At 34.3% G+C, this 15,057-nt stretch overlaps 1 protein-coding gene across 2 annotated transcripts in view; it reads left to right on the plus strand.

Moving 5' to 3' along the window:
- Positions 1-15,057, plus strand: part of LOC106131888 (transcription factor Sp9) — a 42,926-nt gene that overhangs the window by 4,771 nt on the left and 23,098 nt on the right. The window contains exon 1 of one of the 2 annotated variants that reach the window (XM_060944467.1): positions 6,384-6,434. The exons of the other annotated variant lie outside the window; for it this stretch is intronic. Coding sequence (XP_060800450.1) covers positions 6,393-6,434 — 42 coding nt within the window. The 5' untranslated portion in view covers positions 6,384-6,392. Of the gene's footprint in view, positions 1-6,383; positions 6,435-15,057 lie in introns of those variants that run through there. 2 annotated transcript variants of the gene reach the window in all.

A 15,057-nucleotide genomic window follows, 5' to 3' on the forward strand; every position in this document is an offset into this window, starting at 1 on the left:
GCTTTTGTTTTTATAGAAAGGACAATTTTTTTTACGTCTTCAATGGTTACTGTAGAAAAGGAAAACGATAATAAATAATATAATATAATATAAATAATCAAGCATCACACAAATTAAAAGTGATGTTCACTACTATATACTCCAAATCCATTACTCCATTCACGTTGATCTTTTTAATATCATCACACAAACAAAAAAACGGGTAATCTACTTCAATGGCATTGCCATAGGACGCCGGGATTCTCCCGGGGCCGGGGCCGGGGCTCGGGGGGCTCTCTGTTGGGTCTCGCAATTACGGGGCCATAATTACAGGGCTCCGGAGCGCGGCGCCGAAACCGACCGACTACGAAACCTCCAGCCGTAATTAAAAACGCTCCAAATTAAATTCGCTCGTGTCCAACTTATGATATTAACTTTTTAGGGACTTTCTAATTAGTTTTTGTTTTTTACCGATGGGAAACAGGAACAGGATTGCTTACCTACCGCTTTTCTAGATTTTCTACTTTATTTTTGATTGGATTAATTTACTATGATTAATACCTTTTTCTCAAGGATAATGATGACATCGCCTTCTTAATAATACTATCTTGGAAATTGCATGTGTAGTTTATTACCATCTCATTGATGAAACTGGCTTGATGAAGTTATTTATTTGATTATTATGCACACCTACACATCACAGAACCCCTTTTTATGTTGCCTTATTTACAATATCATTTTATTTTCAGGTTAGTATTGACCCTGTGTCTGCGGACCATAAGGATATGAAGATATTAGTAAGTACTTCTGTAAATAATAGTATAAATGTATCTTTAGGGTATTTACTACATTATATCCCATACACTTATAATATACTTTTATTTGACATACTTTTTTTTATAAATATATCATCAATATTTTTCAATTAGCTAGTCAATTTTATGTGTGAACAAAAGTAGGGCAGAATATAATGCTATAACCAATTTGACTTCTACCTAAAACCGTAGTTTTTGCCCGGGATTTTTCTGTGTAACAATTTTTATTATCCTATAATTAATAACTACCATCTGTAACATAAAATTAGATTTAATTTAGTTAGTAATTTTTTGTGCCTTTTTAGGGCCAAAAAAACCTAGTCACCTTTTATATTTCAGTCACTATATATCATTTTAAGGTTAACCTCTTTTGGATTGTAACAATTAAGGTGAAGTGTTACAGATTAAACATTTCTATTGCTATCTTCTACTCTCTTCTACTTTCTACTCTAGAATAGAAGTTTTCTAACTCTGGCTTTTGTCACGAAGTCAGGAAATTATATCGGAACGAATATCGAATGACAAAATGATTTTGATTTCCATCGATGGTCACTGTGAAATATGCGAAATAGCCATTGTCAGTGAATAATCAATTCGATATGCGCTAAGCGTGCGCGTGCGCCTGCTCTTTATGGCATTCACTGTCTATGGAGGATAAACTCGGCATAGTTAAATGGATTAGGATTATATTGAAAAAGAAATATTGGTCTTGAGAATAAACATTTAAACCTTATTCGAGAGATCAGGAATGAAATGCTTTAATGAAATTATTTATTTTTACTATATCATTATGATATGGTAAAAAAAATTATTATATAACAAACAATAAATTTCGTTTCCAGAACAGAAATAAGTAGATATAAAAATTATAGTTATTGCAGATTATTACGTACATAAGATTAAATAGGCATTTCCATTACATTTCCGAAACGGTAGATTTCGCATTATTGTTCACAAATTGTCTTAAGGCTACTCTTATTGAAAGGCGAACAATATAAATTAAACTAACACTGGATTCATAGTCAAGAATCGCATATCGGCAAGTTTTAGAGTAATACAATCGAAGGGCCGGACGATTCAACGGAGAATGAATAATGGTGCATAGCGAACAGCACAATGTGCATTGAACGCCGAGCGACGCCGCGGGCGCGACCTAGCGAGACCGCGTGTGGCCACATCGAGACTCAAAGATTTAATGATTACGTCTTTATAAATAATTACATCCAATTTTAAATTTTGACCAAATAATACTTTATTAACTGCAAAAAAGGCGTCCAATGATATTTGGGTAATTCCTATTCCTAGTTATTTACTTCATGTTTAATTCTAATTTACAAGCTGCGTTACAATTGTATCTTTCATGTAGGTAACAATTTGAAATTTTTCGCGATTATAATGCTTGCATACATACCTATTATTACGGTAAAAATATACATAGGTACGCTTCGGAATAATTTATTCATTTTACTACTTTAAAAATACTTAACAATTATATAGGTAAATCTAGATAAACAATATTTCTCTAGACGTGTCAGAAGGGGGAAGAAAGAGTGACCTCTAATGGGGGTGGGCGGAGGGAGGTAGTAACGGTTACAATTTATGGACTCTCGGGAGTACCACCTGACTCGCCAGTTTATATACTGTCGTCTTAGGGGAGCAATACCTAAGACAGAAGGTAGCCACGAGTGTTGGGGCGATAACGTTACAATAGATTATTTGTTATAAGTACCTACCTACTTACCGATATCTGACGACGAAATTGGTACCAAATTATGGAATCTTATTACTTATATTTAAGGAATTTTATTACCCAATGCTGTACCTGAGAGCTTAACACACGAGTTTAAATCGCAAGAACTTAATTCTTTATGGAGCCTCACATTAAGTACCTACCTACTGAAAATATTAACTGATATAGGTGTAAGTCATTAAATAATTAGTCAGAACTTTTGATACTTTCTGTTCTATAAGTAAAGTACTTATAAGTATACAACCTATAGCATACGTGTTTTTAAATCTTATAAATAGCTACACAAACCGTTGAAACCTGAGATTGCAACATTCAATCAAACCAGCTTATCTAACTTAACAATAAGCAGTATTCATTTCGCAAGGCGTACAAACTGAGCTTCAACTAGCAGCCGTATAATTTACACCTTAAAACTAATTTTCCCCTAACCATTGTTTACGGCCAGCAACTTTATTGTGCCGACAATGATAGGCTGTCATGCCGATGACTCCGGAGTAGTTGTGAAGATTAGAAAGTTCAACATTCGGTGTAAATGGTGCAGAAAGAAAACTTTTTGGTACGTGTTTTTAATAATTGATAAAACTTTCTTACCTACTAGGTACTTCTTATCAGTAGTGATAAATTACCCTTGAATGGGAGTTGCTGTTAATAGAGATACATTTATAATACTTATTATTCAGTGTTGAATTCATGTTATTGGCATAAATTAAAAAAATGATATCTTTGACCATAAGTTGATGTTGCTTTCCAATCCTATGTTTACCCTCTTTCTGCATACTAAACTAGACAAGTAAGGAATATAAAATTTAAAGAATTAAACTTTTTAGAAAGTCTGTGGCTTACTAGATACCTAAGTACCTATACTTACAACAAATTTCACATGTTTCTAAAATATTAATCAAAGAGGAAAATGTAACATTAAAAGGTATGTAAGATATATATTGAACACTCGATGCAGTCCGGCGTCACTCACTTCCGGCTATTTCCTGTCCCCTTCAGACAAACACATACCTACGGTATATCTACGTAGGTACCCTATATCTTTGTAAGTTACAGTTCAGATTTTTTTATTTGTAAGTTACAAAGTAGGTCTACAGGTTACTTACTTATTTTTTTGTATTTAATGGCAATATTAATAATTTTCCTTTAAAGGAATATATACTGACCTATTTAAAATCTAACGACGCTTGTATAATGATAGTGTTTTTCAATTTTTCATTTGCCTGAATTCGTATAATCTACAATGATACAACTATTACGTGCGTAAAATTCCGGAAAGTCCTTTCTAAGTGCTCCCTTCTGTATCTCTTTGGGTACATTTCAGCTTCCTACGGCTAGTAATTTTGGCTGTTGAATAGGTATTAATATTGTCTGCCAGTGAGTCAGTAACGTAGGTACTATTTAAAAAGGTATATGTGTCCTAAAGGTTCTGGATAATTTAATTTAGTATAAAAGTAATCTCAATTAAAATCAATAAATACTTTTTTAATTTTTAGAGTTTTCTAATAGGAAATAGAAGATTTTCCAATCGACACCCCATTCGTTATCATCGGAAACGCCTCATGAGATTCGCTCATAATTCGATTTGTTGCCCTCGCGTCGTAATTTTGCATCTCAGCGTGAGTTTCGTGTCCAAATTAAAATGTTTATTGCGTTAAAGCGGAGTTCGCACGGTCGGGCTCCGGGCGTTTTTATTTCGTTACATCGCCACGCCCACCGCCCCGCTACCCGCTCGCAGATTCGCTATTTTCTCTGACGTCTGTCTGTATTTCGATATGATGTTGCAGGGGTGTATGTAACACATTATCATACTTATTAAGTACTTTATAATATCTTTTTTTTAATATGTACCTATCTACTCGTAAATGCGTAGGTATTACACAAATTGATTAAGCTGAAACTTTTTTACAGTTAAGTATCCTAGGTTATTCATCAGTGGGTTTGAAATAGAATAAAACATCAAAAATTTAGTAAACAAGGTATTTCTTGATACATTTCGAAATTAAAATTATTAGTTAAATAAATAAGCATTTATACTTATTCTGCATTCTAGATTTTGTGAATGCAACCTAACTGGCATTGAGAATCGATCTCCGTAAGTAATATTAAGTTAAACTTCTTATTGCTACTTTGGCCATATCTTACAGATTTGTCTTTGTTATACAATAACTTCAACGTCCTCAAATTAGGACAACTCCATAGCAACATTAACAAACGTAGCAATAGCGTAACCCTATCCCGATGGCACCCCTGTCTAATGTTCCTATAATGCCTGTCGACTGTCATTTCCATAGTCTTTGTGACAACTCCCTTAGGGATAAGGAACTAAGGTCCATTATTCCGTGCACTAAATGACAAATTTACTTCTCTTATGCGTGTCATAAAACTATTAGCAGCTATGCTATTTTCAAACTTATTTCACGTTGGGCGAGTTGACTCTCCCAACTCTACTAGTAACTTTTTCAGTATGTCGACCTGTCTCGACCTTATCATAACACATAGATGGTATTTATTCTAAAACATAAAATATCTGCATGTGGAAAAATAAGCATGAGTTATCTAGGTACTACTAATAGCATTCAGTTATTAGCTATTTTTACATCTTTAATTTTAATTTTATTTGCGTACCTATTCCTTATTGAAAAATCGCTTCTGCAATACAAATTCGTAAATATTTCTTCATGAATAGGGTTGAGTAAAAATGCATAGTTTTGGAGTTTGAAATTGCTAGGCTTCTTCGCTCGACCAATGTAAGTATATGTTGCCTGAAAGCGTGTGGTTTGGGGATGTTAGCGGTTCGGAGGTAGGGTACGGAAGGGCGCTTATTTTTTACGCACTTTTATAACCTTCATGGCGTTTTTATGTTCCATTACGATATTTGGTCGTGTTTATAATGTTTTTGTGGCGCACATTATATTTCATTATGTTTAACACCTTGTTGGGCGAAGCTCGCCTTATTGTGGAAGAAGCTCGACAGCTGGTCCTAATGCGACAGCGTAGCGCTATTTTCCAATTATTTCGAGTTATTCATCATTTTTTTCTATGACACCTACATTAAATAATCGTTATTTTCTCTCAGATGATAGGAAAAGATAGATACCTACCTATTTTCTCTAAGTTACCTTTTAAGTATAGTAAGTACGTTATGTATTTCAAGTTATAGGCGATGTTATCAAGGTTATATAAGGAATAAGTACTTGATGTTTTTATTTTAGGTAAGTAAGTATTAGGTGTTTTACATACTACCTATTAAATTAAAAAAGCGCACTTATTTTGAAAATTTTCAGTAGGTATTTTATGGGTATTACCCGATAGGTACTTACTTACCTACATACCTTCTTAAGGAAATACCTAGATAAAAGCCAAGAAAGTAAAGTGAAATCAATAAGTATACCTACTAAAAAGACAATTATTAAAAAGTTTAAAATAAAAAGACAAACTACTATCAAATAATAAAACATCGCCACAAAAATCGAGGACAAAGTTCACGGGGCAACAATTCCAAATTCGAAACAAAAAAGTTTATGCAAATCCCGGGCCGAAATAAAATGGAGTCGGGCGCGTGCGATCGATACGCCCGCTCGCGACCTTGCGGGCGGGGCGCGGCGTGGGCGGGGCGAGGTAAGAGGCTGGGATTGGCTGGCCCCGCCTACTCGCCCCCCTCCACCCTCGCCTCCCGCGCTCACCGTCGTCCGCGCATAGCCGCTACAAAACGTCAAGTATGCGGTCGACGCGCTTCGCCTGAAGTGAGCGCATCGCGATAACATTATTTTTATTTGATTAACTGTTTGAAGGAAAGTAATTGTGGAACAATGTTAAGTGATTGTTAGTGCAAGATGATAACTGACATGTATGCGCCACTGCCGGCGCCGCCACCCAACAAGTCTATCGTGAGTTGTATTATGGTTTCTTTATACAAAATCGTTATAGAAAACTTTCAATATAGGTACCTATAAGTTTTTACGAACAATCTTGATAAATATTAAAGATCCTACATAATTCAACTACCAGTAAGCCTACTCCACTTACGAGTAGGTACTTCTAACTAAGGGGCTACTTACATAGCTCTCTAAAATTTAGCAAGTTTTGAAAGCTATTTGAAATACAAACAGTACAGTTATTTAAGCATAGTTTGGTTGAAAAGTTATTGATTTAATTACAACAATAATATTATTTAAATATTTATGCCAATTGTAATAATGCGCAATGAAAAATTGCTTCTATTATCCATAAAACTAATGAAACTACCGAATTGGAAATTACTTCCATATTTTCTTATTATGTTTAAGTAGGTAAAGACAATTCCGTCGCAGCACCTCATTGCGTGTGTAGCACCCCGTAGCTGCCGTAGCAGTTTGTAGCCCGCGTAGCTACGGGTGTAGCTTTACAAAAGACCTCAACGGGTTACCTAATAAAACATTGTCAATATCTACCAATATAAAAATATTATTACTACTTCGATGTATCTATAATGCTAGAATGAATCAAGCTTTAGTGTGAGGAGTAGGTTGTAAAGGTCGCGAAGATCCGACGGGAGTCTAAGTACTATTCGTGTAAAAAAAACCTTACTTAGTTTAATCCAGATCGTGGTCATAGACGCACTCGGGCTCCTCTTTGGCGTGTATCCAGGACTAAGACAACTTTTTATCCATCCCAAATTGAGATTCTAGAGAAATATGACTCCACATCTTGCCCATGAATTTCGTAAAGGGCGACTGAGGGAAAGACGTATAAACTTGGGATTATTCTTGTAGGCGATTGGCTAGCAACCTGTCACTATTTGAATCTCAATTTCATCATTAAGCCTAACTACTGATCCTTTTAATCTTTTCTAGACTGTTGCTTCTGTTTACCCTGCCAGGGATATAGATTTGACTATATGTATGTATATATTTCGCTCTAGTATCCGTGCTAATTCTTTGGGTTTTCCTTAAAACTCACTCACGAAAAAAATCCCAGATCAAAAGACAAATACTATTAAGTACTTATATAAGTTTCATACTTTCTAATTTGAATATTCTCCGAATGCGCCAGTTATGCGCGCACCTCAACGTGTTCCATTCAATGTGAACAATAACGTATTGTTCCATAGAGTTACAATTCAAAATGAACACTCTTTTTGTACATATATACATAATGTTATTTGGTAATTTCAATATGGAACAATAGATAGCCACACTTATATCGATATTGATCTTTTATTTCGACTGTGTGATTAGTATTACGTCGATAGCTATCGTGTAAAAATAAGTTTGGATCACTTTCAATTAATTTTATTACGATCGATAAGGAAAATGGATATTGGGTATAGCCAGCTTAAAAACCGATAGAAACTTGAAGTTATTATTACTTTCTCTTAAGTTTAAAATTAAATACTGTATTTTAATGACTTAGGTATTGATAAACTGGCTATTCTTTTTTGTATTGTAATTTAGGTATGTAGGTATATAGACATTGCTCTTTGATCTAATGACGACTTCATTCTTATATGATTGTGCGTATATTATATTACCTAATGTTTAATAAACAGAATTCTACAGTCCGAACCATTTCCAAAGGTTTAACGTGAAAAAACGGCAAAGTTAAATAAGTACTGACTTGTTTCTATTTACTCACAAATTTTTATGATACAACAGTAAGTATTATTGCCCCTATAAAAATATTTAAAGATTACCAAATAAATAAATATTTCCGTTATCAATCCATTACACGTAGAAGTGTGTCAATCACACGCACTCAACACTCCGATACGTCCGATCCATTATGCGTGTCTAATAGATTTTTTTGGCAAACGACCATTCACGGGCGCAGCGTGAAACGTCATGAATGGCCATTGTGACGATACGAACCGACAAACTCTTATTTGTAATGCCCCTAAATGGCTGTTGTGGGGATTAAGCACGCTTTGTCATCGCACAAACTGGACGAATCGCTCAAAACTGTTACCTCTAAGTCGAAATAGCATTACGCTAATACTACATTCTGACAATAGCTCTCGAGATATGTCACTTTTGATAGCGTTTTTGCTGCGGGTTGCAAGGGGATTACGTTTGGATATGCCACTTTAGAGAAAAATGTTAAGTGCCTTTGAAATTTCACGTGGGCCAATTGAAGTTGAAGGTCCTTTGTTTAGTTTACTTTTGACGATAATTAAATTGTTAGGTACCTATATACATTGTCACAAAAAATGAATGATGAAGAGTCTCTAATATCATTTAAATAATAACTTATATGTACTTAAGATTACTACGGTAATTTCCAGAGAATCTTTTATGCCAAATTTCCTAACTCAAATAGACTAAAATATTAAATTAAGTTAGACCTATCAGTCTTTTTTAAGACTATTGGCTCTGTTTACCCCGTAAGGGATATAGACATGATTATATGTATGTATATAATTAAGTAGGTACAAAAGTTGAAATACATATAATTTCTATTTATAATATTGTTCTTAAAACAATAACTGCTTATCAATTTTCTATGTAAATATAGAGAAGGCGATAAATACAGCTAATCCGCTATCTCCATTCTCGTTTCGCTGCATTTAATTATTATAATTAAAATATTTGTCACATGAAGCAATTAGACAAAAAAATGTTAGGTCGTCGGTGACAGAAGCCGCCATAATTCTTTTTTATCGCCGCGCGCAGTCATGTTTAACCCGTTCATTGACAAAAGGTATTTAAATTAAGCTGTCTCGGTAATGATATTTACTGCTTCAAACTTCGTCATTCCTCATTCTACCAACCATTAAAATATTTAACACATGGCCGATGAAGAGATTTCAGAGCGTGTCATCAAGAAACCTAAAAATAACTTTTGTAATTAGTATCAATTATATTGTTTTATTCATTTGACTTGTTTATTACAACTAGACTACTTAGGTACCTAAAATAGTTTGGCCGGAAGTTGCAGGTTTCATATATCAAAGTTCTATACTCACTTGACATTCGCCCGGACTGCAAATTAATCATATAAAATTTTCACCTTCATTTTGCGAATTGTTTCACGTACCAAATTAAGAACTCATTCACCTTCATACCTTTCTAACAAATCAACTAAATGATTTACCTTTATCGCTATTAAGTAGATAAAGCAAAAGAAGTAAGTTTTATGCAAGGATCAGGAAATTGGAAATATGTCTGTTTATTCCGGAAAATATTATTTTATTTATTTATTTACTAATTTATGTACACAGAAAACATCGAGACTGATAAACACAAGAAAATTATATTATGATTATATACCTAAGTGTTGATGTTTCTTAAACTTATCTCATCAAAAGTATCTGTTCTATGTTTTTTTTTCTATCTGAGCTTCAGTTATTTTAGTGTTTGTCAGTCGCCAGCTGTTCTGACAAGTGGCGACAAATTTAACAATGCTCGTCTCTCGGCGTCGCTCCTTTAGACAAAAACAGTCTTCAATTATGTGCAAATCTGTCACTGCATGTGTCGCCGGCGATTTATTTGTCGCCTTTTTATTGCTCGCTTTGAATAAGTGGAATTTCAGGGTTCATTAATGGTTAAATAAAGATTATTTGAGTACTTATTTGCAGTTAATTCTTCTTCTTTCTTCTTAATTCGACTTCGTTCCATCTAAGATGATGAAAAATGAAGAAATTCCCTTTTAATGACACTGACTTTTTTTTAAATTAATTAAGAACATGTGTGTGTTATGATCTTATAATCTTACATGTTGTTGATAATAAACAATTGCCATTTGTTAAAGGCTTGACCAATATATCGACAATTAATTTTCTTTTCGGATCAGATCATATATACAATTTTATTTTTTATTCTTAACGATTCTATACTTATATAAGAAAATTAATTGACAAGGAACGATTTGGTCAACAAGCGAATGAATTGACGTTTGGTACAGAGTCATCTCCAAAATCAGACCATACAAGCTCGATAATAGACAGACCTAACCGCATATAACCTAAGTTTAAAGTATTTTGCTGCAACTACGTCATAAGTTATCTCAATACTTTGTTGTTTCGTGACTACAAACTATTGACTCGACTTACGAGTATTAATCGGTTCCTGTACTATCTCAACCACAGCGAAGCCTTTATAGTTTCACGAAAAAGTCGTTTGCCCGGAAAGATACATAGTAGACACGCCTCTAACTTTGACAACCAATTACCGACTTCAAATTTTTATATAATGACATCTGGACAACATCTGTGAACGCAAAAGAACATTTGGCACATTTCTTGACGCGTAAAAGCTCAGCTTTCGGTCAGTTGTAATCGTTTCTTCTAGTGACAACAACAAAACCAACATGAGTGACTATAAAAATATTTCATTGATGATGCGAAGCCGAATTGTGGCAATGTGGGAAGAATGCCAAAATATATCGGCAATAGCAGAAGAATTAAATATTTCGGTAAGTTTTAACATATTTTTTTATTATATATAATTATTTATTTTGCCGTGTGATTCCCAGCATTTTAAAAGCCGTCTATCTCGCGTTCGTTCTTTGGAGATGTTGTAAAAGTGACTAAGGAAATAAATTACATTCAGTCAGTCTTGGTTTGATACCGAAGAAAAGTAGCGTAAGCCAACCGCTTATCTTCCCGCGCAGATTGTAATAGTCAATTATCAATGGCGACCTGTTTGGCGCAACGATAAAATATTTGTCTCTAATTAACAGCTGATGATGTTAATTTTTGTTTATTTTGTTTATAGAAACCAACGGTTCGATTATGGGTTCGGCGCTACGCCTCCGAGGGCTCCATTCTGACCAAGACCCGTCGCCCTATGCCGAAGCTTATAAATGATGAAGGTGTTGCGGAAATGCGAACCGTTTATACCGAAAATCCGTTTACACCAACGAGAGTTTTTGCTGAGAAATTTTCATGTTCTCGGCAAACGGTTCGCAATACGTTGCACCGGGAAGGCATTCACCACCGGATACCAGCGAAAAAAATTTTATTATCGGATGCCCATAAGGCAGCAAGGTTAAACTTCGCTCGAGAATACCGTGACTTCGATTGGTCGCATGCCATTTTTTCGGACGAAAAGACATTTAAATCCAGTCAACACGGCCGAAAATTTTTATGGCGTACGGACAATACAAGATTCGAGCCCAGGAATGTCATCCCTAACTCTGAGTCTGGCAGAGTTTGCGTAAATATGTGGGCTTGGATGAGTGCAGCTGGACCAGGCGAATTAGTATATTTGCCCGAGAGGGCTACGGCAATAAATTATCTGGAGGTGTTGCAAGAGACCATGTTGCCGACTGTGAGACTCGTGTATCCGGAGGAAGAAGTGCCGGAAATTGTTTTCGTGCAGGACAACTGTCCGATACACAAGTCTCGCTTAGTGCAACAATGGATTCAGCAACAACCGCAGCTTCGGGTGTTGCCATGGCCCTCTCGGTCTCCAGATCTCAATCCTATTGAGAATTTATGGGCCAGGATGGTACGAGATTGGGATCACAGAGGGGAAAGGGTCAAAGAGGCACTCGTCACACATGTTTATGAAGTATGGGAGTCACTTCGGGGCACGAATGTTTGTGAGGCACTGGTATCCTCGATGCGAAGTCGATGTGACGAAGTAATAAGAAATGGCGGGAACATGACAAAATATTAATAAATTTCACACAAAGTATATATAATATATAGTATATATAATATACTTTGTCTGATATTTATTAATATTTTCTTAGTTTTGCCTTAGTCTTATTAGGTGTTCTAATTTTATTTATAATATTTTTGTTATATTTTTGTTTATTAAATATTTTTGTTTTCATTTTAATACCATATATAAATAGAAAATTTTTATTTTTAGTTTTTGTATTATGAAAAAGGTTTTAATTTATGTTAGTGTATCGAAATTCGAGCATTACAGCTTTGATTGAGCTTATTCATACCTCATTTTTTAATACTTTTTATAAATGTTTAAATATGTAAAATTTATTCTTAATAAAATGTAATAAAAGCTTTCTTTGCGACATTTTATGAGTAAAAGTAAAACTGTCATTTTTTTCATAATATTATTAAGTAGTATATGTAAGATTTGTAGATGACGATGTCTTAAGTAAAATTCACATTTTGGTAAGCTTTCTTTTATTTCTATGTAACTAAAATATACTTTCTAAATAAAGGAATACATTGGAATTTTGTTTAAGTTTTATTGTTTAGCTATTGTTCCTTTTTGTGATTTGGTCACATGCCCCGTATCAGGGGCTTTCTTGAAGTAATAACTCCCCGTGGTGGGAGTGGTGGTGTGAACGGTAAATGTGCACGTGCCTGTAACAAAACATAAAGCGTGTAAACAGATGTTTTGGTTGAAAAACATCTTAAATGTTTTTTGTTAACTTATGAATAAATCTTTATACGTGCATAATCTAGCAATTAATCAATGAGTTATACTTAAATTTAAGTTAGTTTTAATATATATAACCATGGTTTTCTTACTCAATTATTATTATCGAATTTCTATAATATTAGGGAACAAGTGCGTAAGATCGCCTAATCTTGAAACTATCACCTAATATTTTGTGAAACAGTACTCATACGAGTAGAATAAGCAAAAAATATAAAATATTACCATTTATAGTGCTTCGACGTAGTCGTCCCATCAACCACTATCCACGCATATGGAGAAATTATATTTCCTGAAAATAAAGAAATGGCTAGAGTCCACCGCAACACATTTGATTGAATCCTCAAAAACTAGTGTGTGCCAGTTATTTTTACTCCAGCTAGATCGTCAAAGTGAATTTAAGGTAAAATTAAACTCGGGGTTTGTCCAATTGTCAAACGGCTAGCAACCTTTCACATTTTTTTTAAAGCCATGCATTGGCACGGACTTATAACAGCATCTGGTTCCCATCCAGCTAAACGTGGCTTTCGAGTAACTTTGATGCTTCGATGACCTTTACATGTTATTCAATTATTTTTTTAATTTACCCATTAGAAATTTTGTAAATACATATTAGTAAAGGTAAAATAATAAGCTACTTACTTAAAGCGGTGGGTTGCACAATTCACACTCATCGGACGGGTAGTGGTCATAAATCATGTAGCCACATCTACACCAATTAATATTATTATTAATTATTGCTGAAATGTTCTCGTTCTCATTTAAATTGACAGCAAAATGCTCATCACCCTGTGTGGTTGGCAAACGGTCACAAAAATTACAAGAGTCAATTTTTTTAAAATGGGTCAGCCCGTCCCATGGCCAAACCACAACACCATCACTGTCTAAAATCAGTTCAAAGTCTTCACGACGTAACCTTTTGTCAACATCTAATTTGATAACCATTATAACTTTTTGGTATTAATAGGTGCGCGAGTAACAGAGAAATGATGCTTGCTCACACGTGAAACACTCTTACTATCCTCTTGACTTAATTTTTTTTTAACTTGAGAAGGTAATTAATGGGACATGATTTAAGATGTAAATCCAGGGTTATCAATTTTTATTTTGCAGTTTTACAATAAAATTTTAAAAAATGGCGCAAAGAGTAAAGGTGTTTGTTAAACTACTAATAACATTCTGGCATACTTTTTCCAGCATATTATAGCTCGCATGCCATATGATTTTTTTTGTCTTAATGGTCCTATACATGATTTATTTTAACTAGATAAGTATATTTAATTTAAAAATTAAGACATCTTATTTATTGTAGAAATAAAGAAGGATTGGTCCTTATTGTTTGAAAACTAATTTTTACGTTCAACCCTGTGTTTTGTCACACTTATCGCTTGGCAATCAATCTTTTTCTTAAGGGTTTCTTGGGTTTGTATAATTTTTACCATTAACTATTTCACCACACCTTCAGTCACCGTTAAGACTCATTAGCTTAAAAATAAAATGGTCGTTGTAATAGATATTAGTTTACCCCTAGAACGAGGGGACATCTTCTTACTATATAATAATGATGTAGAGTGGCCGTGGCTCGAAGCCACACATTGGGTGCGCGCTCATCGCTGCTGGTGCGGGGCTCATACGCCGACTTGCGACCCAAATGAAGAACATATAATATTAAACATGAATCATACTAGTGATATTATATATTTTTATCATCAAAATGTTTGGTGTTCCTATTGCGGAGTATGCATTTATGTGCCGTTCCAGCCACACGATTGTTGTTAAATTGTTATTGGGTATGTAAATTTAATTTTGTATAATTTTTTTAATTTCTTTTCATTTAAGAAGTTGATATAAAGTATGGTTTAATAATCATAGGATTCATATTTTCTACATTGATAGATCTTTTCGTGAGAAATTTTACAAGCAACCCTTTTCCCTTTTCTATTGAATTTAATGGGTTGTTGATAACAATTAATTACTTTAAATATCCCCATTCAAATAATTTTTTAATATTTTTCTTTCTGGCGTTAATACTGGTTACATCAGCACCTCTCTGGAAAGGAGACCCTGGTGCGCCTCTTGACCATGTTCCTATTTGTAGTAAATCCGGTTTCAACACGAAGCGACTCCCGTCTGACCTCCGTAACCGTAATGGTAAAACCTGCACTATTTGAATAACATT

The sequence above is a fragment of the Amyelois transitella genome, chromosome 5 (assembly GCF_032362555.1).
Source record: "Amyelois transitella isolate CPQ chromosome 5, ilAmyTran1.1, whole genome shotgun sequence".
Lineage (NCBI taxonomy): Eukaryota > Metazoa > Arthropoda > Insecta > Lepidoptera > Pyralidae > Amyelois > Amyelois transitella.